General features: G+C 46.4%; 1 protein-coding gene across 1 annotated transcript; it reads left to right on the forward strand.

The window, feature by feature from the left end:
• Positions 1–292: 292 nt before the first annotated feature.
• Positions 293–22,173, forward strand: Nfe2l3 (NFE2 like bZIP transcription factor 3). The gene is made up of 4 exons (XM_075955014.1): positions 293–936; positions 14,847–15,020; positions 20,301–20,384; positions 20,855–22,173. Exons 1-4 carry the CDS (start codon positions 430–432, stop codon positions 22,046–22,048), a joined length of 1,959 nt encoding a protein of 652 aa, XP_075811129.1. The 5' UTR covers positions 293–429; the 3' UTR covers positions 22,049–22,173.
• Positions 22,174–23,124: the final 951 nt, after the last annotated feature.

Genomic DNA, 23,124 nt, shown 5'->3' on the forward strand with positions numbered 1-23,124 from the left:
GAACCTCTGGGATCCCCAAATCGTTTCCATTCCAAAATGCCTTGAGGCCCCTCCTATAAAGAGGCTTGGAGCCCAGGACAGACGTGGGCATATCCTATGGGGACAATGCCTAAGGTTTTGGGCGGGGCGAAGCTTGACTAGGGGCGGGATTTAATTTAGGGGCGTGGCCAGACAATGGGGCGGGTCCAGAGGGCTGGGTGCTGCAGGTGCCTCCTCCTCCGCCTCTCCAGATCCCTGGCCGCGCCAGGCACTGTGCGGGCAGCCGACGGAAAGCCATTGTGCCTGGCTGGGGTCAGGCTGAGACAGCCCCTTGTACGCTCTGGTCCATTGTCTTCCTGGCTGGTATTGGCGACAGGGTCCCACACGTGCCACCGCGGCGGCTGCAGTGCCGGGCCGGGTGGGCCCCCGCATCCCAGGCGCGCTTGGGAGATGAAGCTCCAGAAGCCGTGGTGGGCGGGCGGCGGCCTCCTGAACCTCACGGTGCTGCTGAGCTTAGCTAGGCTCCGTGTGGACCTGGATCTCTGCCTGCCGCCGCCGACCGCCGCACTTTGCGAGGAGCTGCTCCCACTCTGTCCCACCCGCCCCGCCTGGGCTTCTAGCCCCTTCTCAGCCTCGGAAGGCTGGGGACACTCCCCCCAGCTGCTTGCCAAGGGCCGGCTGCTGCGCGAAGTGCGCGCGCTCGGCGTCCCCTTCGTTCCCCGCACCCGCGTAGACGCGTGGCTAGTGCACAGCGTGGCGACCGGGGACGCAGACGGGGCCCACGGGCTGCTCGGCACGGCCGCCTCGTCTGCTGTGGGAGACGGCGGCCAGGAGGCACCCGCGGGCGGCGGGGACCCCCGAGAGACTCACAGCAGCCCTCTGGCTGCCGAGGAGGAGGAGGAAAAGGCTGCGGAACCGACGGCGCAGGTGCAGGACACAGGCGGACGCGAAAGCCAGGTAACCTGAAGGGACGCGAGCGAATGGCACGTCTACCCAGGGCTGGAAGTACTGGCCCGGAGCTCTAAGGTCACTAGGCAGGGCCACACCCGTGCTCTCCTTACCCTAGGTACTTAGTTGCAGGTTGCGGGACTAATCTGCCCTGCCTCTTTTTGAATGAAGATGGTGAGTGCTGGGATTTGATTTTGGGAAAAGTGGATGAAATCGATTTGCGTGCGGAAAACACACTTCTTGTGTTTGATTGCTGTGGAGGGTAGTTTGGTAATGAGGAAGCGAGAGGGGACGGTGTTGTCTGGTTCACGGTCTTCAATCAGTACCCCGAATGCATTAAGACGCCTTGATGGGGAACGTGTGCGGCACTAGAGACTCTGGGGGAGGCTTCATCCTCTGAGAAGATGCGCGTCTCTCTGAAGAACCACGCACCCAAGCCAAGGCAGGGCCCTCGCCCTGAATTTAACCTTACTGTAGCCCGTTTGTGATTGTGCACCTGGAATAAGGAGCCACGGTGTTCAGTGCAGTTGGTCCCTCTGATCTAATCATCCACCCCCTCGCTTAAGAAAACCCTTATTAATAAACACCAAACACGTAGTCTTTCCTGGGACACGCAAGTTCCCTTTGGTTGCCAGTGCTCCCGTTTAGCTGAACAAAACAGTTCCCCAAGATCTATGGACTGAAACTGGAAAGACCTCTACATGTAGAGCGCTCCTGCCTCCCCAGGAGCTGCTGCCGAGAGCTTGGCGTTATCGGTGTGGATCCACAAGTGTTTGTAGGACGTTGTTTCTGTGAAGAGCAGCCTTATGCAAAATGGGAATTGGACTAAGCTGATTTGTTTGCGGCTCTTCAGAATCACCCAGTTTGTGTAGGCAGTTGCCTGACGGGCTCCTCCACCCTTTCTTGGAGGGGTCATTGCGTGAGGTGCTGGTGATTCACTGTTAGATTGATCTGATGATCCCTTCCTCCTCCTCCCAGGGCTGGGAACTAATGGGGTGGGGGTTGGTGCTAGTCTTGGTAGGCTTCTGTTGGTTTAGAACAAACAGGAAGCCACTCCCGATTCCACTCGGCAGATCTGAACTCCAAGAGGGAACAGGAGGGGTGTCATCCCTGAGGCGAGACACCCGCTGCCCCCATACCTTTCCTGGTCCTGCAATGTGTCGGTTTGAAATCCTAGGTAGATTCTATACAAAGTGGTACCACACCTTTCTCACGACCGAATGTCCTCCAGCTTACTAAGTGTAGAAGACTTTGAAGGGAAGGTTTTTCTCTCCGAAGACTTCCTTCCTACCATTACCTGGCTGATACCTATACAGATAGTAAGCTGATTTTGGAGGCAGCTCTGATGGCCTGGGAACCGAAGCACAGGTTAAGAAACTCGTGCAAGGTAACAAAACTGGCTGGTGCTGGAGGTGGCATCTGAATCAAGGTGGGCTCCTCTAATCTTTCTCTTACTCTCTGTGGCAGCCAATGGTCCTCCTTGTGAGGACCCGGTGTCCCTCCTTCTTAGATGTAATAAAGCCACGATAGTCCCAATTCCTCCAGCCTCCCACCCACTTCTCTTGGCAGTGCTGGCCTGTGCACCTGCTAGACAATGGTAGCCGTGGGGGTTTGGTTCTGTTCAATTAGACAGCGGTCAGCTGCTGAAGACTTTAGATGTAGGAGCCAGTGAATTGTGTGGTAATGCCATTTACATGTCCAATTTGTGCTTAAGGGGAAAAAATTCATATATTAGTAAATGCCAGAAGTGGACTGAGAACCAAGTCTTCCGTCTCCCAGAATGGCATATAAATTAAGTTCTGTGGGCTATACTCAGGTTCCCTCTATAAGAGTGTATCTGGGATGGGACGAGTCAGGCCCTGACTCAGTCTGTCTCCGGGCTCCAAGTCAGCTACTTTCTGGTGCTAGATTGGTTTGTTTGTTGTCTGTTTGATTGGGTTTTGATGGGGGGGGGGGGCCACAACTAGCTTTATTGAGTATTGTTGACCAGGCTGGCCTTGAACTCTTGGTCCTCCTGTCCTAGCCACTCAAGTGCTGGGATTTCAGGTGTGCACCACCGTGCCTGGCTTGGATTGGTTTTGGAAAAGCAGGTTCTGGGCTGGGAGAGAGCACAGTGGTTGGCTAAGAGCACTGGCTGAGCTTGCAGAGGACCCAGGTTTGGGTCCTAGCACACATGGTGGCTATCGACCATCCACTTCTCTGACGCCCTCTTCTGACCTCTGCAGACCCTGCGTGTTCAGGTACACAGAGACACATCCAGGCAACATACTCAAACACACTAGGTAAAAATAAATAATTCTCTTAAGAAATCATAGCTGGACGGTGATGGCACACGCATTTAATCCCAGCACTCAGGAGACAGAGGCAGGCGGATCTCTGTGAGTTTCAGGCCAGCCTGGTCTACAGAGCAAGTTCCAGGACAGGAACCAAAGCTACAGAGAAACCCTGTCTTGAAGAAACCAAAAAAAAAAAATAGTAAAATAAAAAGCAGGTTATACAGTCATAATGAAGACCATGACTCTGGGGAATATGGGCTAGAGAAATAATGCCAGGCTTTGCGATTGCCTAGGCCTTCGTACTTCCTCCCACGGGCAATGTGAATCACTCCAAGCCCCCGTGGGATAGAGGTTTTTCCGGAGGGGTGTCGAGCCAACTAACGGGGAAGGTTGGTGTGAAGTGCCAGCCCTGAGCCCGCAGAGCACTGTGCTTTTCCCCTTCATTCCAAATCTGCCCCTGTCCCCGTCCACCTTTTCCTTTGGATTTGTCTGTCTCTGGAGCCAGCTTGCTTATTAGGGAGTGAATGTGGAGGACGGTAGGAATGCAGGTGGAGAATTAGATAATTGATAGATAATTCCAGGGACTTCCATTTGAGCTGTAGAAGATTCTGGTTTTAGAGTATAATTTTTCACAACTTCTAGGCATGTGCAAAAAAAAAAAGCCATTTTAGAATAAGGGGTTTTTCAAAGTATCAAAAGACAAGTCTGACTGCTTTGATTTCACTTCTTGGGCTAATAATTATAAAAACAGACTCTGGAATTCCCCGGAACCGACAGCTTCCTTTTATAACCATGGTCATTCACTTACAACTGATGAAGCTCGTGCTTGGCCCTGGGAAGTGTGGGGTTCTCAAGAAATAAAGCTATGGGGGATGGAGAGATGGCTCAGGGCTTAAGAGCACCTGCTGCCCTTCCAGAAGACCCTGGTTCTGTTCCCAGCACTGAAATGGCGGCTAACAAGTGTCTGTCACTCCAGCTGCAGGTGACGCCCTCTTCTTGCCTCTGGCACGTGTGCCAGAGGGCATCACGTGAATTTGCTTCCCTTGCAGAGCACCCAAGTTTGGGTCCTAGTACTCACATGGTGGCTATCAACCACCGGTAACTCCAGTGCCACAGGATCTGGCATCCTCTTCTGACCTCTGTGGGCCCAGGGTATGCAAGACACCCATACACATAAAAGAAAATAATAAAAAAGAGCAACAGTTTTGAGAAAGTGACTGTGTCAGCGTTTCAAAGAGCCGTTGGAAACGGAGCTGGCTTGCGCTCATCCTGTGTCCTCTTTCACAGCAATCCCTCTGCTGTCTGAGCAATCTTACCAACACCCGACTTACATTAGGGTGGTTCCCTTAGCTCATAGCATCACATACATAGCCCAAGGATGAAGGGGAGAGAAAAACCATTTCTGATTGTTGAAGTCAATTTTATACCTGTTTCAAAAGTCAATAGCATCTCCTAACGCTTAGGCCAATTGGTCAGAGGTGGGAAACAAACTTCCCGACACCCTGGTGCAGGCAAACTCTTCATTCATGGCGGTGTGGCTTCACGGGAGGGTTTTCGTTTTGCTGTCCGTGGCTGTTGTAAAGGTCTACTTTGGCTCCTTGAATGGGAAAGAAGGGCACAGGCTATTGTGTTAGAGTTCTAGGACACAGTACTCAGGCTGCGTGCTCAAAGAGAAATTTCCTGGAGGCGAGAGGTCCCAGGCGAGGTATTGGCAGATTGGTTCCTTCTAAGGACTGATGGGAGGAGCTACATTTTGGTGGTCTGCTGGAGTGGTTGGCGTTCTGTGGCTTCTGCTGCCAGTCTCTGCCTTTCCCTTCACACGCCTCCTTCCTGCACACTCCCTTTTACAAAGGAAGGCCCGTCCGGCTCTCTTTTTTTTTTTTTTTAATATTTATTTATTTATTTATTATGTATACAATATTCTGTCTGTGTGTATGCCTGCAGGCCAGAAGAGGGCACCAGACCCCATTACAGATGGTTGTGAGGCACCATGTGGTTGCTGGGAATTGAACTCAGGACCTTTGGAAGAGCAGGCAATGCTCTTAACCTCTGAGCCATCTCTCCAGCCCCCGGCTCTCTTTTTATCTACTCATATTTACAATTACTGGATTTCCTAATATGGCCACATTCTTAGGCGTTAGGACTTAATAGGGATTTTAGAGGGCACAGTTTAACCGGAACAAGTCCCATCTCCTTTCTGTTTACTATACAGCTTGTTTATATTCCAGCTGTTAGAAACTGAGTCAGTTCTGGGAGGGGGTAGCACACACCTTTAATTCCAGCACTCAGGAGTCAGAGGCAGGTTATCTCTGTGAGTTCGAAGCCAACATGGTCTACAGAGTGAGTTCCGTAACAACTAGGGCTACACAGAGAAACCCTGTCTCAAAAAACAAAAAGGAAAAAAAAGAAAGGAAGGAAGGAAGGAAGGAAGGAAGGAAGAAAGAAAGAAAGAAAGAAAGAAAGAAAGAAAGAAAGAAAGGAGAGTTAGTCAGTTTGTGTATGGGGCTGTTTGTGTGGTGGGACTTGGTATGCCCTGATGAGGAAGCGGAGTTTGCTGGCTTGACGTGCAATCCTGATTTTGGTTGTTTTTGTTTGTTTGCTTGTTTGTTTGTTTGTTCAAGACAGAGTTTCTCTGTAGCTTTGGAGCCTGTGCTGGAACTAGCTCTTGTAGACCTGGCTGGCCTCGAACTCACAGAGATCTGCCTGCCTCTGCCTCCTGAGTGCTGGGATTAAAGGTATGCGCCGCCACCACCTGGCAACAATCCTGAGAACCGTAATTCAAACCACCGTCATGATTACGCTTTGTTTGTTTGTCTTTGGTGGGCTACAGAAAAATCTTATCTGTTCAGTTATTCCCACTTTCCATCTTCCTGCTCCTTAGGTCACAGAGCAGGAATCCAGAATCCAGGGCCCAGGGTTTGGGGCAGGCCAGTCCAGAGGCAAGGTACCAACCCTGTGCCCGCCAGACCTGCTAGGTTGTCTCCACTGCCCGTGTGATCTGCTGCACACGCTTCACCCTCTCTGAAGCTTGAGCTGTCTTCTGTGTAGTAGAATGGATGCTAGCCGGGATGCTGGGGCGAGTCGATGAGGTGCTGCTGGTCAAGGGGCGTGAGGCTGGCACTCTGCAGTCCTTCGTATTGAAAGGATTCGCGGCTGTGCATCATCCTGGCAGGGTTCCAGAGTCCCTGCGCTTCATTCTGCTGCCGGTGTTGCTCCTCATTACCTTCCAGCTCCGTATTTTGTCCTTCAGGGCTCCCCAGGTGTGGCCACTGTGACACCAGTCTGGCTGAACAGCTAGCCTGCTGATAAATTGCCCATGACCTACTTTCCAGTCCAAACCTCCTTCCCTTCCTTTCCCCAGACAACCTCAGGATCACTTTTGCCCCGCTTAGCTTTGCCCAGAAAATACCAGCCTCTTTCATTCCCCTTCGCTGTTACATTCTCGGCCTGGCTCAACTGTCACCATCCACAAGCCATCTCTTCCCCTGAGCCAACCCTGTGCCCTGGAGCCTTCTTCTACCGCCTAGAACACCCTCTGCCGTGTCTGTAGTGTGACAACTGAGGTTCAACTTCAGTCTGCCCAGGGCCAGGAGCAGAAGTTGGTGCAGCATCCTCAGTGTGACTCTGCAGGGGCTTGCACTTCGTGGATGTCATGACCGTAATGCATTGTGTGTCCTTCAAGGCCAGCTCACCAAACCGAATGTAGGTCAGCTCTGAAATCTGGACCACTTCGTGCCAACCACTCAAGTGCATGGGGCCACTGAAGAGTAGACATTCACGTTGGCCCTATCATTGGCTCAGGTGGCAATATGTGGCCCGCCTAAACTGATGGAGCAAGTTGGTGGTGACCTTGCCTGGAATAGAACTGGTTACTCTTCCTAAGCACCAAGTAAGCCACACCTCCCACCCACTTGGAAACTTCAAAGGGAAAAACAATCTTCCCCCACTCAGGGCAGCCTTGTGAGGGACCGGCTCCTCAGACACAGCTGCGAAGGATAAACTGAATCGAGAACTCTGAGCAGCTGGAGGCGGCAGAGCCCTGTGCCCCAGTTGTTTTGATTGAGTACCAGGTGGTGGCTGGCAGAATGAGGCCCTGCCTTAGGAGGCCTCCAGGAGCTAGAACGGAGTCCCCATCTTATCGACAGGCTTCCCCAGGAAAATGGAATGAACAGAATATGGATGGATAAACACACACTCAAACAGATCAAGGAGTTGGCCAACACAGTTGTAGGAACTGGCAAATCCAGCCGGTAGGACAGCAGGACACCCTAGCAGCCCACCACAGGCTGGGACGCTGAACACTCCTGCTGGATTTCTCATCCCAGAAGCCTCGGTATTGCTCCTAAAGTCTTCAACTGACTGGCTATGGCTGCTCAGTTACTGAAGATGGTATAACCAAAGTCAGCTTCAGAGCTAACAGCCTGTTCAGTTGAGTCCATGGACACTGGAGGCCTTGACACTCCAGCTCCACCTCCTCCTGGGAGCTCTGCATACCTGGCTTTCCAATTGGTCAGAAAAGAATATAAATGTCCTTTTTTGGAGCATTCTTGTGAGCAGTAAGTGGCTGTGGAAGGCTCTGCTTGGTTCCTCTGTTTGACAGATACCATGAGCTCCATGTCAAAGCCATAGCAAACCTTTCCCTCTCCGGGAGATTGCTGAAGGCTGCCTGACCATGCAGAGTCTACTTCAGCATGAAAGGACTCCTTCCTTCCCTGCTGGGGACTCTCTCCGTGTAAACCAGGCTGTCGGTGCAGAGATCAGACTGGTGGGAGGTGATTGCTGAAGTAAGATGGCTTTGCAGGGAAAGGCTCCTGCCACCAAACGAGAGGACCTGAGTTCAATCGCTGGGACCCACATGGTGTAAGGCGAGCGCTGAGTCCTCCAAGCTGTCCCCTGGCCTCCACATGCACTAACCCCCACCCCCACACAACTAAATGTGTGTGGAGCAGGAGAGAACTTTCTGAAGCATCTTATGTCATGGTTGGCGTACAGATTACATATGTGCTTCCTTTCGACAGAGTGAATAGCTGGATGTTTACATCTACACCTATGTAAATCCTAGCCCCAAAAACTGTGATGAAAGAATAGTTGATGGTTGGGGGCGTGGCTCCAGTTAGTAGAGAGCATGCCCAGTAGGCAGGAAGCCGCTCATTCATCAGCAGCACCCATGTGTAGTGCTGTTCGCCTATCATCCCAGCACCCAGGAAGTGGAGAGAGACAGGAGGATGGGGAGTCTGGGCTACATGAGATTTGACATTTTGAGGGCCAGTTGGGCTATTTGGCCTCCTGGGATAAACTTAAATGAAATAAATAGATGATAAAGGAACAACTCCCCCCCACACACACACAACTTTCACCTCCTCAAACACCCCAATACACTCAAGCCTGAAGAAGGGGCTACATACAAGAGCAATGGCTCCATTTAAAATGACCCTGGGGGTTGGGGCTCATATCCTTGTGTCTTGAGTGTTAGGGCTTCTATTTGAAAGTTGGCCTGTTGTTTGTTTTTTGTTTTGTACTTCTGGTAGTTAGCCACGTTGAACATGGGGCCCCTGCGTCTTAGCTTCGTCTACCTAAAGGATGTCTGCTGTTATCTGGCTGGCACACGGCTTCCTCCAAGGGCCTTCAGAAGAGGATTTACATGCCTCAGGTTTTACCACCAAAATATTATAACATATGTTACAAGTGGGAAAAATGGATCCTGGGAAAACAAACCTCTTTCCCACCATCCACTCTCAGCATGTTTGGTTCACAGAGGGTCCTGACTCATCTATAACTTCTGCCTACACCAACTTAGCAGGGGTGAGCTTCGGTGATGCATATATGATCTAGAGGGTCATTAAGAATCAGTAGAGCCAGGCGGTGGTAGCACTCACCGCACTCAGAAAGCAGAGGAAGGTGGATCTCTGTGAGTTTAGCCAACCTGGTCTACAGAGCTAGTTCCAGGACAGCTAAGGCTACACAGAGAAACCCTGTCTCAAGAGAGAGAGAGAGAGAGAGAGAGAGAGAGAGAGAGAGAGAGAGAGAGAGAATCAGTACTAGGCTTCTAGCTGGTTATGAAAGTGCCCACAGCCGAATATAAATCCTGTCACTCGCTACTACGACAGAAGGTCACCTGTCTAACTTCTGTGCCTCAGTTTCCTGCCCGTGAAAGGAATGTTAACAGTACATACCTTGCCAGGATGCTGAGCAGCTTAAATGAGGTAATAGCCGTGCAGCCTACAGTGAGAGCTCAGTGGACACGAGCTGTAATTACTGTAAACTGTTATTAAAAACCACCCAGGCCAAGCCGGACACAGGCTGTCTTTATCTGGCTCCTTGGTTCTCTCAGGGCCGGGTGACTCCAGGTGGCCTGCAGTCTAGAGACAGGCCTCGGGACTCTCAGCTCCCTCTGATGTCATTCCCCTCATAGACAATGCTCTGTTCTTTGTCTTGGAAGGTTCACCCAACCCTAAAAGTCTAAGCAGGTTTCCCCACTCCTCCCCCAGGTGAGGACAAGAAAGGGCCAGTCAGGCCAGCCGCAACCGCTCATAAAGGGCCTGGTAGGAGCAAGAGCTCCTCCCTCCCCTCAGGATCCAGTACAGTGGAATTAGTCCAAGCTGCCAGCCGACAGGGTCTTCAGAGAGTTTATAAGAAAAAAGGAAAAAGTAAGAAAGACATGAAGGGAGGACGGAAAGGAGGAAGGAAACCCTCCTAAAGACAAGCCCAGCTTTGCTTCTTCCCCTCACTTCTCCCAGGCTGCTCCTTTCTTGAATGACAGAGAAAGCAGGCCACATGAGGGATCGCCTGCAAGGGAAAAGGCCCTAAGAAGATGGGCTAGGTGCCCTAAGAGAAAATCATGACATTTTGGGGACAGTCTGGTCTGAAGGTTCAAGCTGAGGTTCTGGTGGTTCCTTGCTCAGGAGAGTGGGATGTGGTGGGCAGCCCTGAAGCAGCAGCTCTGAAAATCACAGAAAGTGCTCCCCCTGGCCCACATGTAGGCGGCTTCCTGGGACACACACGGGACCTTTCTTTTTTTTTATTGTTTTAGTGCAGTTTCAGCCCACTAGGACACATCTCATCTACACACACAAATAAAAGTGACCGAGTAACAGATTTAACTTGCCTGGGCCTTAAGAGCATGGGCCGCAGACTCCGACATAGAAGACATCCCTGTGCCTCAGCTGCAAGCCAGCAAGTTGAGAGAAGCCAGAGAGGACAGAGGTCATCTGAGGGGCTGGCATCACTTTCTCTTGGAATGCCAGTTGGGGTGTTGGCAGCCGTTAGCAAGATAAGCAAGGCTCCCGGGTCAGAAGCTGTAGGGAGGGGTGATACGTGTGTCTTGAAATGTATGAAGTGGCACTTCCTCAAGTATTTAAACTTCTAGTTCCATAATATCCCATAATATCCCATCTTTTAGAGTCAGGAAAACTGAGGGTCGGAGTGTTTAGCACGTGATCCAAGTTTACATAGCGGCTGGAACCGGCTAGATCCTTTCCGTTAGTTTGTAGCTAAGCTGCCCCGTACTAGGCCACTTTGGGCTTTGCATCATGAAAGCAGCAGGCTCTCTTCCCCCTGTAAATACGAACAGAGTCATGGTGAATCCTCTCCCGATGACTGCCTCCTCCCTGCAGGCCCAGAGGCAGCATCGCTAGCTACCCCGAGTTGGGTTGTCTGGCAAGCAGACCCTGAGACCAAGTGTAATGTGCAGGCTGCTCTCCCAGACCTGGGCTCAGCTTCTGCTTTTTGCACCCACATGGTGGCTCACACCCACATGGTGGCTCACAACCAGTCCCATGGTACCCATTCCATTGCCCTCTTCTGGGCATTGAACACACACATGCACAGACATATGTGCAGATAAAACACAAATACACATGAAATAAAAATCTCAAAAAAAATTTAAGCAATAATATTAGATAATGTCCTTTATCCAGATTTTAGATTTTTCCCATTAGACTTTATATTTTACACTCTAGTGAATTTGTCCTTTTGTTTGGCTCCTTATTCAACGAGTTGGGATCCACCCTCACATGATAGGGTCCCCACCTCCCACTTTTGGTGGGGGGTAGGGCTAGAGGTTAAGACAGGATATCACTATGCAGCCTTGGTTAGCCTGGAGCTTGGTATGTAGACCACATTTGGTCTCAAACTCACGAGAGGCCGGCCCAAGTCTCCCAAGTGCTGGGATTAAAGGTGTGTGTATGGGTAGTGTTATGCAGGTTCGTGTAGAGCTCTAGAGGGCTTTATACCTGGAAGAGGGTGTTGGATTCTCTGGGAGTTACAGATGATTGTGAGTCCCCTCCCCTCATGGATGTTAAGAATGGAACCCCAGTCAGTGCTTTTTAACTGCGGAGCCATCTCTCTAGCCCCAACTTTTAATCAACTGTGGCCTCTTACAGTAATATTCTGATCATACAGAATTCTGTAACTTAAGTTCATACATTTGTCACCAGTCCTGATGTCACACTCTGACACCCCCCCCCCCAGTCTTCCCAGACTTCTGTTCATCTGATCATTTGTTTATGGGCTTGATATAGCCTGTATGTGCTGTGCATGACCTCACAGGCATGGCCTTCTATTTGCATGTGTGTGGGTGTTCTTGTGTATTGAATTACCTCATACACTGCAGCTTCTAGAAGTTCTGTCCAACCACAGCAGCTTTATAAACAAAATCCGCTTTGCTGAGAATCCAGTGTTTAGGGCTAGCGAAAGAAGCCTCGGCTGGACAAAAGTGGGGCAGTGGAATGAATGATGATCAGTAACCCTTTTCTCTCGCGCTCCTTCCCAATTTAGACAAGTCAGCACTGTGATTGCAGGAAGGAACAATCTAGAAGGATTCCTGCTGAAGTCTAAGGATGTTGTGCCTAAGATTTGACTCCCATGGATATTTGCTAAAGGGCAATAAATGACAGACTCTGGAGTAGATCCAAGGCATATGGATTGAGTCCCTGCCTCGTAGAAACTGCTGTTTTGTGCTGGACTTGGTGACTCACACCTTTATCTCAGCACCAGGGAAATAGAAGCAGGTGGATCCCTGTGAGTTCAAGGCCAGCATATTGTACTTAGTGAGTTTCAGGTAGTCAGGGCTATGTAGAGAAGAGACCCTTGTCTCCAATGGATGGATGGATGGATGGATGGAAATAAAATGAGCAAAAACTAAGGGGAGCTGGGGAGACAACTCAGTGAGCGAGAGAGTACTTGTCCTGCAAACATGAGTACCTGACTTCTAATTCCCATGTAAGAATTTGAGCACAGCCATTGGGCGTCGATAACCCCAGTGCTGTGGGGAACAGAGGCAGAGGGAACTCTGGGGATTAATGGCTGCTAGCCTGGTTCCAGGTTCAGTGAGGGAATAAAGCAAGACCCCAACACCTTCCTCTGGCTTCTGTGCTCATATGCACGGGTGCACAAGTGCAGGCACAGGAGAGGGAGAGAGAGAGAGAGAGAGAGAGAGAGAGAGAGAGAGAGAGAGAGAAAGAGAACTATTTTAGTGGAACAGACAATAAATACAAATAAACACAGCTGGTGCTAAATGGTATAGAAAAAATAGTTAAGTATTGGCAGTAGAGGTGCCTTTAAAAACTACAGAGAGTGACTGGAGAGATGGCTCAGTGGTTAAGAGCACTGCTTGAGTCTCCAGACAACTCCAGTGATTCTCACCTCCCATATTGGGCTCACCACTGTCTATAACTCCATCCCTAGGAACATCCAACACCTTCTACAGACTTCCACAAATACCAGGCACACATGAGGTAAGCAGACATACATGCATGCAAAACACCTGCATACACATAAAAATAAATAAATCTTTACTATATTAGAGTGGGAGGGGTAGGAAAAAATGAAACAATACTATTTGGAGAGAATGAATCTGAGGACACAGCCTCAGGATATTGCTCAGTTTGGAGATCTGAGGATCACGAATGAGCAACTTAGAAATCTCTGGTGACTTAGAAGAAAGACGGGGTGTTTGTTGGGGTGCCAGGTAAGGCAGCTGTTTCCAGGAGCCGCCAGTGGTAACTACGCCATAATTTGTTAATGGGTCAGATATAAGGATGGAGAGCCTTTAGATTAGGGATATTCTGGCAAACTGTTTCAGTGGTGTGCTGGGAACAGAATTCTTCATAGGGATGGATTTGAGAGAGAACACACTGAGCACTCTTGGAGAATTTTTCCATAAAGGTGGGCAGAATAATGAATGGGATGTGGGTCCAAGGGGAATGGTTCTATAGCTAGGAGGCACCAGCCCACAGTGGGTGGCTAATGAGGATTGTCCACAGACGGGAAACAAGGAACAACCGGGTGACAGACAGAAGAGAAGAAAGAAAGTAGTGGGAGCCACTCATGAACATCAATGTTCTAAGAAGCATGCACGTGGGGGGACTGGCTGCTCTGGAACAAGACACCATGGTGGGGGGGGCGTGAGAAGAGTATCAGAGTGTAATACAGCTGGACAGGTCAAACCAAGAAAATCATGTGGGCGTTAGGACACTGGCTTTCTGTCCTGCCCCACACCCTGCGTTTGTTTATGTTCATTTTGTTGACATTTACATTTTTCAGGACCCTTGAGTTACTCCTGTTAACATCACATTAAATCAGAAAACTATCCTGGAGTGAGTCAAGTAGCTGTCACCCCAGTACTCTGTAGGTTGAAATATGAGGGTCACTAGTTCAAGACCAGATTAGGCTACACAAGAGATCTTGTCTTTAAAAAGGAAAAGAGAGAGGAGAAGGAGGGGGCCGAGGGAGGGGGCAACTTCATGTCTACAATCCCAAGGCTGAGGGTGAAGGCGGAAGCATGAAGATTGCAACAAGACTAAGGCCAGCCTGAGTTTCAAAGTGAGACCTTTGTTTCAAAAAGAAAAAGAAATTGAGAACAGATGTTTGAATGACGTCACAGTTGAGCAAAATATGCCCAGTCTTTTGGTATCATAACTGAAAGTGTCGGTAGATAGTGCCTGTTCCACTGTAACATTTGACTGGTTTTGAAGAGTCCTCTCACCATTTAAAAACTTTTTGAGATGAAATAAATTCAAAGTGGGAAAGAGTCCTCTGGGTAAACAAGTGAAGTTGAAATATCTAAGCCAAAAATAAAAGTTTTTCTGATTGTAAAAGTACACATTTGGTCTATAAAGTGAATCGTACCCTTTGCTTCCAACTTTTTTTGATCTGTTTTCAGCTGAGAACTAAATAAAAACTCCCTGCTGAGAACATTGATTTCCAAACATAGTACACTGTTAATGGTTTCAACTGAGGGGCTCTATAAACATATACAATTTATTTTTTTTTTGTTTTGTTTTTTTTTTGTTTTTTTCGAGACAGGGTTTCTCTGTGGCTTTGGAGCCTGTCCTGGAACTAGCTCTGTAGACCAGGCTGGTCTCGAACTCACAGAGATCCGCCTGCCTCTGCCTCCCGAGTGCTGGGATTAAAGGCGTGCGCCACCATCGCCCGGCCTACAATTTAGGCTGTGTAAATTGGACTGTCTGAAGGGTACATAAGAAGACCATTGTCTCAGGATTAAATGCTTCTCTGATAGTGACATGACAAAGTACCAGTCTCAGCTGCTGACAATGTGGCTTTTGAACAGTTGTTCTATTTGTTGGTAATCGTTTTCTGCTTAGTAGAATTTTGGGTGTTTTTTTTGTTTTTGTTTTTTTACAGGAGAATGATATACTAAAAGAAAAGAGTGAAGCTGTGGATCACAGTTCCCAGCATGAGGAAGATGAGGAAGGAGTGTCAGCCCATGCAAAATCACTACAGCTGGGTAGGAAAGATGAAAGCAAAACAGATGCACCTGCCTGGGAAGGAGGGACAATCACAGAGTCCAGAAATGAGGTAAGTGCGGCAGAAGCTTCCAGCCTTGTCGTTTGCCTTTCATGAAGACTTTGTCGGTAATGAATTCTGTGTATGCACTGTCTTTAGCAAATCTGGCATTTAAAAGTAAGTGTGTGTATGTGTGTTAGTTGTCCTTACAAAGCAATTAGCCCATAAACTCATTTTCTCTGGTTAAAGATAGAACTTAATAGCAATTTTGTTATTTTGTGTTTGCCAAGACAAGGAATGAAAGACAGCTGGCAGTCGGGCAGTGGTGAGTGCACACCTTTAATCCCAGCACTGCAGAGGCAGAGGCAGAGGCAGGCAGATCTCTTACAGTTCAAGGCCAGTCTTATCCATAGTGGGTTCCAGGACAGCCAAAGCTACAAAGAGAAACCTTGTCTCGAAAAGCAAAACAAAATAAAAATAGCTCACATCAGGCTAAACTGTCCAGGTCTGGGAGATCAAACAAAGGACCAACCTTACAAATATTTCTTTCAATTTCTACTAAAGCTCAGACCCAAGTTTTCAGTTGGCCAGTGGATTAGGCCAAATCACTGGTACCCAAATAGCCCTTTTCGTACCCTCACCTCACCTAAGGGGCCAGGTCCAGGCTCCTGGGGAGCATTTTTCTGTGTAGTTCTCTGAGTGCAGGGTGAGCTCCAAGAACCAGGCTGAAGAATGGGTTCTTTCTATAGGCAGAACTTCCCCTAGTTTCACGTGTACCATATTTTGGTTTTGACTTAGATCTGGATGGTTTTAGCCACCAGTTTGGCACGTAGGTGCCACAGAGATGACCTAGAGGTCCACAGACACTACCACCTGCAGGGCATCCTTACCCTAGTGGTTGTCTTCACTATGAGCAACTTCAGCATCTGCCTTCTCTGGGAGGTGGAATCTGCGGCTCAGTCTTGAAAATCCTTAGAGGATGGAGAGTGCCAGGAACACAGACTTAAGTTACCCGAAATTCCGTATGTGGAAGCAGTTTCATGGAAGTTTTTAAATATAGAGACAGGTCTAAGCTACATTGGCTGGTACATCAGGGAGGCAGGTGCTGCATCCCTAAAACAATCCGTCTCTGCATTCACAACCTCTTTGCAGTTCTTGTTGAGAGTGATATCAGGTTTGTTCTCTTCCCCTCCCACCACTCTTGCCTCTCTTCCAGCCTGTTCTAGTTATAGGAACTCATTGTTCTTATACCATGGCTTAAACCTAGGTCAGGGCCATGGCTTCTAGAGATTCAGATTAAGAAATTCCTCTGGTTGGGCAGGGAATGCAGGCCAGTGGTAGAATTGCCCTAGCAGCACAAAGCCCTCGTTCAATCCTCAGCACTGCCAGGAATATAAACCAAACCATCTGAGGTCATGCCAGGAATATAAACCAAACCATCTGAGGTCATGGTAGTATAGAAGTTAATAAAATACCCCTGCTTCCTTCTTATCCGCTGCATTCTCATGTTGACAAATCACCCTCAAGTGGACCAGATTGTCCTCCCTGTTGGCTAGACTGTTTTCCCTGGGCAAAGGGTAATAACAGCTTAGGAAAAGGCGTTATTTGCCTGCTTCTATCAAGCAGTGTTTTCATTTACCGGTGGGATATAGAGAAAACAGATATTTTAGGCAATGGTTCGATATTTTTAGGCATTTCCATTTTTTGTTCTTTGAGAACCCATACCTCCAAAGCTAGGGCCTTTGTCCCCAGATGGTCCTTAAGATTCCTAAATGTTCAGTAGACTGTCTTTCCCTTTCTAGGTGGTCTTCTAAACCACTTAATGGCTAACAAATGGTTCTGGGCACCTGCTCATTGTAGGGAACTTTAGCACCTTTTGCCCACATTTTTTTTTATTTTTCGAGACAGGGTTTCTCCGTAGTTTTTGGTTCCTGTCCTGGAACTAGCTCTTGTAGACCAGGCTGGCCTCGAACAGAGATCCGCCTGCCTCTGCCTCCCGAGTGCTGGGATTAAAGGCATGCGCCACCACCGCCCGGCTCGCCCACATTTTGAGGGGAAGAACACTCTCTACCTTTGCTTGCTAACTTCTCCAGGTTCAACCACACTGGTCTCAAGTTTCACTCTAAAACTTGAGAAGCCATGGTACAGGCCTATAATTCCAGTTACTTGGGATGCTGAGGCATGGCTAAAAAAGTCCACTTTCCCTAGTGTCCTAATTACCTGAAGAAAAGGCTGTTTCTGTTCTTTCACTAAACATGCATATTGCCTCATGTTATTGGTTACTATTTCCTCTCACATGTTGGCATCTTTTTTTTTAACTTTAATTGGTTTTCCCAGGAAAGAAATTTTCTTTGAATTGCTTATATTAACTAAATCACTGTTAGACATGGAAGATTTATTAGATACTGAGATAAAATAGTTATATATGTAAGACAAACAGCAGTTTGGACCAAATTTTGCAGAGACATATTAAACACCCAAAGCAGGGTACTTTCTTGGTCAGATGTAGCCCAAACTGGCCAAAACTCACCTTAAACCCCTGACACTACCCTACCTCCCAGATGCTGGGATTGTAGGCATTTGCTATCATATTCTGCCATGCCTTACCAGGCTCATGTCCCTAACCTGAATCACTGTGTACTAGAATTGTACCTTCGTTCTCCTTGAGATACTGTGTTGCCTAAGCTAGTCTCAAACTTGTGAGCTTGTGGTCCTCCTCAGCCTCCACAGTACCATTATTTCTCAAAATAGCTTATACTTTACCCAAAAAATAAAGTGTTGATGTTTTGCCTGCCTGTATGTTTCTGTACCATGTACATGTCTGGTGCCTGTGGAGGCCATAAAAGGACATCAAGATGCCCTGGAACTGGAGTTTACAGGCCACCATATGCAGGCTGGGAATTGATCCTGAGTCCTTTGTAAGAGCATCCAGTACTGCTTACTGCTAAGCTTTCTCCAGTACTGTCTCTGCAGTTTTGATGTATTTCATAGCAGGAAACAAAAGAATTATCAGTCATATTCTTGAGTAGAAAGCCTGGAAAAACATCAAGTAGCACTAGGAAAATGTGTCCTGAGCTCAGAGTGTAGGCAGGCAAAACATTGAAACACACAATTTTTTTATAACTGCACTACAGAATGGATTACACAAAGGAACCCTCTCTGAAACCAAAGGGGGAGGGAAAAAGGTCCAGCTTCACATTTACTAGCAACATAAAATGATCTGCAAGTATACTTTCAGTATTTCTAGAAATAGCTCAACTATTTAAGAAAATAATTTTATTAAGGGGGCGGGGAAAATGTAAAGCTACTTTTTTATATAATAAACAAAAATATATACATTATATCCTAGACACTAAACCACCATAGAACTAAGAAGTTTGCAACTTTTCCTCCCCTCTAGACAGGGTCTCAGGTAGCTCAGGCTCACCTCAAACTTGCTATGTAACCAAAGCTAACCTTCAACTTTTTAAAAAGACAATGTTATCCCAGCGCTCAGGAGGCAGAGGCAGGTGGATCTCTGTGAGTAGTTCCAGGACAGGCTCCAAAACCACAGAGAAACCCTGTCTCGAAAAACCAAAAATAAATAAAAAATAAAAAGACAATGTTTCTCTGTGTAGCCCTGGATATATATCCTGGAACTCAGAGATCCTACCTCTGCCTCCTCGGTGACAGGATTAAAGGCATAGACTACCACTGCCCAGCAACCTTGAATTTCTTATCACGTACTGGGACTACAGCCCTGTACTACTATGCCATTTATGTGGTGTAGGGATCTAATCCAGGGATTTCTGTATGCTAAGCACTTAACTGATTGAGCTACATTGCCACTCAACAATTCCGATTTCTGTAGTTTAACTGAGACAGGACCTTGCTATTTGTAACCTGTGAATGGCATTAAAATTACAATCCTTCTGCCTCTACCTCACAAGTGGTAAGATTACAGGAAAGCACTAGTATGCTTGGCTTTATGTAATAGGAACAAATAAAAAAGTCCTATGAAACGAGATGTCTAAAAACTATAACTTGGGTGTCAGACTATATATATATATTTTTTTTTGGTTTTTCGAGACAGGGTTTCTCTGTGGCTTTGGAGCCCGTCCTGGAACTAGCTCTGTAGACCAGGCTGGTCTCGAACTCACAGAGATCCGCCTACCTCTGCCTCCCGAGTGCTGGGATTAAAGGCGTGCGCCACCACCGCCCGGCCGTCAGACTATCTTTAAACAGTGCCAGGTGTGCTGTTATGTACCTTTAATCCCAGCACTCAGGAGGTAAAAACAGGTGGATCTGAGTTTGAGGCCTGCCTGGCTACATAGCAAGTTCTAGGCCAGCCAGGGCACTTGGGAGGCAGAGTCAGGCAGATCTCGTGAGTATGAGGCCAGCCTGGTCTACAAGATTGCCAGGATACCCAGGGCCACACAAAGAAACTCTGTCTCAAAAAACAGAAAGAAAACTAGAGTTTGTTATACAGTTAGAATCCTCTTATTAGGATGATGAGTTTTGGGAAAGAAAAAGACCAACTAACATGAACTGTTACCATTGGACTGAGCAAAGAACTTAGTGGGAACTGAATTCCTTAGCAAAGCTGTTGTCCCTATCTGTATTGCCCATGAACCTACCACCCATCCTGGGCTACAGACAAGGAATAGTTATTAGCTCCTCGGCCTCCTGAGCTTCACGTTTTTAACAGAATGCTCCTGAAAAAGACGTGAGGCAACATTTTCAGTAACAAATTGACCGTAAGTCCACAAGTAAAAAAATTTTCCAATTAAAACCATTTTAGTATTTGCTTAGCACTGTAAATCTGTAGTATTACAATCCCTCACCAAATAAACATGCTTCACAGAACCCAAAGTATTTGTGTATTAGTCAGTCCAATTGTGTCTCTACAGTCTTAAACTAATAGAATGCAGGGAGTTGTCATATGTAACACATACTGAACTGATTGTCAGACTTGCACTGAAAGGACCTTACGGTCAGAACCATGATCTACATCATTGCTGGATGCAAAAGAATAAAAAGTCAGAATTTAATTGGTAAATTGGTTGTAACCTGGTTTCAAAGCAGATAAACTCATGTCTCTCTGGACATGGACTAGAAAGCTTCCCATCTAAAATGCCAACAACTATTCATGTTGTAAATCAGAACCAATAGATATGATCAAAATGGGTTTAGTTAGTAAAATCACAAATGAGACACTAATTTCAGCACCTAAAAGACTGTGGTAGGAGGATTGCCATGAGTTCCAGACCAGCATTGGTTACATAAACTCCTCTCGAAAAAGGGGGAAGGGAATAGAAAATAGTCTATAACTAAAATGTTTTTTCTGATGGTATACATTTTGTTTATATACAGAACCACCTACACCGGTCCGATACATCTTTCTTTCTGGAAGATTTATTTCAACTGCTTTCATCACAGCCTGAACATTCCCTGGAGGTAAAAGGAATCTTGATAGACCTCTGTGTGAATTAAGGGACGCTCCTACTTGGATGACACAGCAATTTGCCAAGTACATTTTGAAGTTTAAAGGCTTTTCATAGAAACAACCAGTGTGCAGAATTTAATCATATGCCATTTTGCCAGATTTAGACCTTTCATACTAGTTAACTTCATTTTCCTGGTAGCATTTTGAGTCTTTCCTTGCCAGACTGCTCATGAACGAATTTATCCTTGACCCTTCACAATATAGATTTTGGCTACAAAAGCATTGGTAGCTGCAAATCACAAGGCTTAATGATAATCTAGACATTTTGCCCCACAGGTAAAGCATCATATTGTGACTTGAGACCACATGTTACATTACATCTTATTAAGCTGTTCATAGTCAATAATATATCCATATTAGGACAGAGAAAATAAATGTGATAGATAATAGAACTCCTTTTAAAAGTGTTATCTTTCTTCAGGGCGTCTCACTGGAAGACATTCCACCCTTTCTAAACAGTATCAATGCGAGTGTAAATTCCTCAGCACATCACATAAATCTGAGCCATGCCATAAGCCATGATGTTAATCTTCATGAAGCCATGCTACTGTGCCCCAATACATTTAGAAGAGATCCACCAGCAAGGATTTCACAGGCACAAGAACCATTTCTTCAGCTAAATTCTCACACCAATCCTGAACAAGCCATTCCTGCAATGTCTCTCCCAACTGTTGACAATCAAATGAGGACTCTAACAGGTCAAGATCTCCTGTATGATACTGATTCAAGCATCTTTGACGGAATAAACCTAATGTCATTGGCCACAGGTTTCAATCCACTGGAAGTTTCTCAACTTTTTGAAGATCCAGACTCTGATTCTGGGATCTCATTAAATTCAAGTTACAACACCTCTATCACCAAGTCTAATTCTTCTCACTGTATGTATGATGGTGCTGTAGGTTACAGTAGTGACCTCGAGTCTCTTAGTCATGATTTAGGTGCTGTAGGAGGCTGCTGCCCAGAACACTGTCATATGGATATTAGGACTATGTCTGGCTTTTACCAGGATCTTGAATGTCAGCAAGTATTTCACGACCACACTTACCACTTACAACCAGGTGTACCAGAATCTTTGACACAGTCCAAGAAGTCTCAGAAAATCAGCGGGTGCCTTGACTCAGATAGAAATTTGAGTCGTGACGAACAGCGTGCTAAAGCTCTGCATATTCCCTTTTCTGTAGATGAAATTGTCCACATGCCTGTTGACTCTTTCAACAGTATGCTAAGCAGGCACTACCTATCAGACTTACAAGTGTCTCTCATTCGTGACATCAGACGAAGAGGAAAAAACAAAGTTGCTGCTCAAAACTGTCGTAAACGTAAACTAGACATCATTTTGAATCTAGAAGATGACATATGTAACTTGCAAACACAGAAGGAAGCCCTGAAGAATGAGCAAAACCAATGTAACAAAGCTATTGACATAATGAAACAGAAGCTGCATGAGCTCTACTATGATGTTTTTAGTAGGTTAATAGATGACCAAGGTAGGCCAGTCAATCCAAACCACTATGCACTTCAGTACAATAATGATGGAACTGTTTTGATTGTACCTAAAGAACTAGTCACATCAGGACACAAAAAGGAAGCCCAAAAGGGAAAGAGGAAAAACTGAACAGGATCCAGCGACCCTCCATCACAAACTGTTTAAACTATTCTTAAAATCAGTTAAGAGTACATGTTTAAGTTTGTATTGATAAATGCTTAAAATTCAAGGTTATGCTTCTGTGAAGTTGGGAGAATCCATTTTCATGGACCACTTCTGCACTGATACCTATGTTCACATAACCTTTTACAGCCTTTTATTAAGGTGGTCACTTGAAAAAGCTTCAAGATGGTTACATAACATGAGTAGCCTTTAGTTTTCTGAAAGTATTTAATATTTAACATGTAAACAAGTATGTGAAAACATTTTATATTTGAATTTATAAAAACTTTATTTTAACAAAATGTCTTATTTGTCTTTCAAAGAAAATCCAGTCACTATGGCAAAATAATTCCTTCAAGCTTCAGAGCAAAGTATCCCAGCTTTTGAGAAACACAGGGCAGCAGTACCAGTCTGTGTTGACCTCACAACCTAAAATATTCTAAACTTTCAGATATTACACTTAACCATCTTAAAACTCAGATGCCCATGAACCAGAGTAATGACCTTCAAAATTGTTTTATCATACAGATTACAACATAAAAATATGACCTGTCACCAAATTTGGTAAAGACTTAATATTGTACTGGCATATCCCAGTTCCAAGGAAGATTTGCTCATTGGTCATTCATTTCAATGAGTCAACAAACTCCTTTCCCAAATGTTAAGAGGCTTTGATGTGTAAGTCCATCACTGAATGAGATGTGTGAACCAATGCTTCCTACACTTATATAAGGCACACAATTTATAAAGGACACCAAAGTGCTAAGAATAAAGATCCTCTCCCAACATAAAGTAAAAACAAAGAAACAGCAGTCAAAAGTAGGAATGGAGGTTACACAAGGTGTAGCAGCTCTTCAAGACCCAGCTGGATGTATTCCCCACATGCAATTCCAAATGATCCCTGCTCTCAAGGGCTGCACACATAATAGACACTCAAACTCAATACTCATTTTCTATTTAAAAGAAAACCTTCTTGAACACAATTTTTCCACTGTGTTCTTGGAGACAACCTACTATGACCAGATAAAAACCGTCTAAATTAT

This window comes from Microtus pennsylvanicus, chromosome 21 (assembly GCF_037038515.1).
Source record: "Microtus pennsylvanicus isolate mMicPen1 chromosome 21, mMicPen1.hap1, whole genome shotgun sequence".
Lineage (NCBI taxonomy): Eukaryota > Metazoa > Chordata > Mammalia > Rodentia > Cricetidae > Microtus > Microtus pennsylvanicus.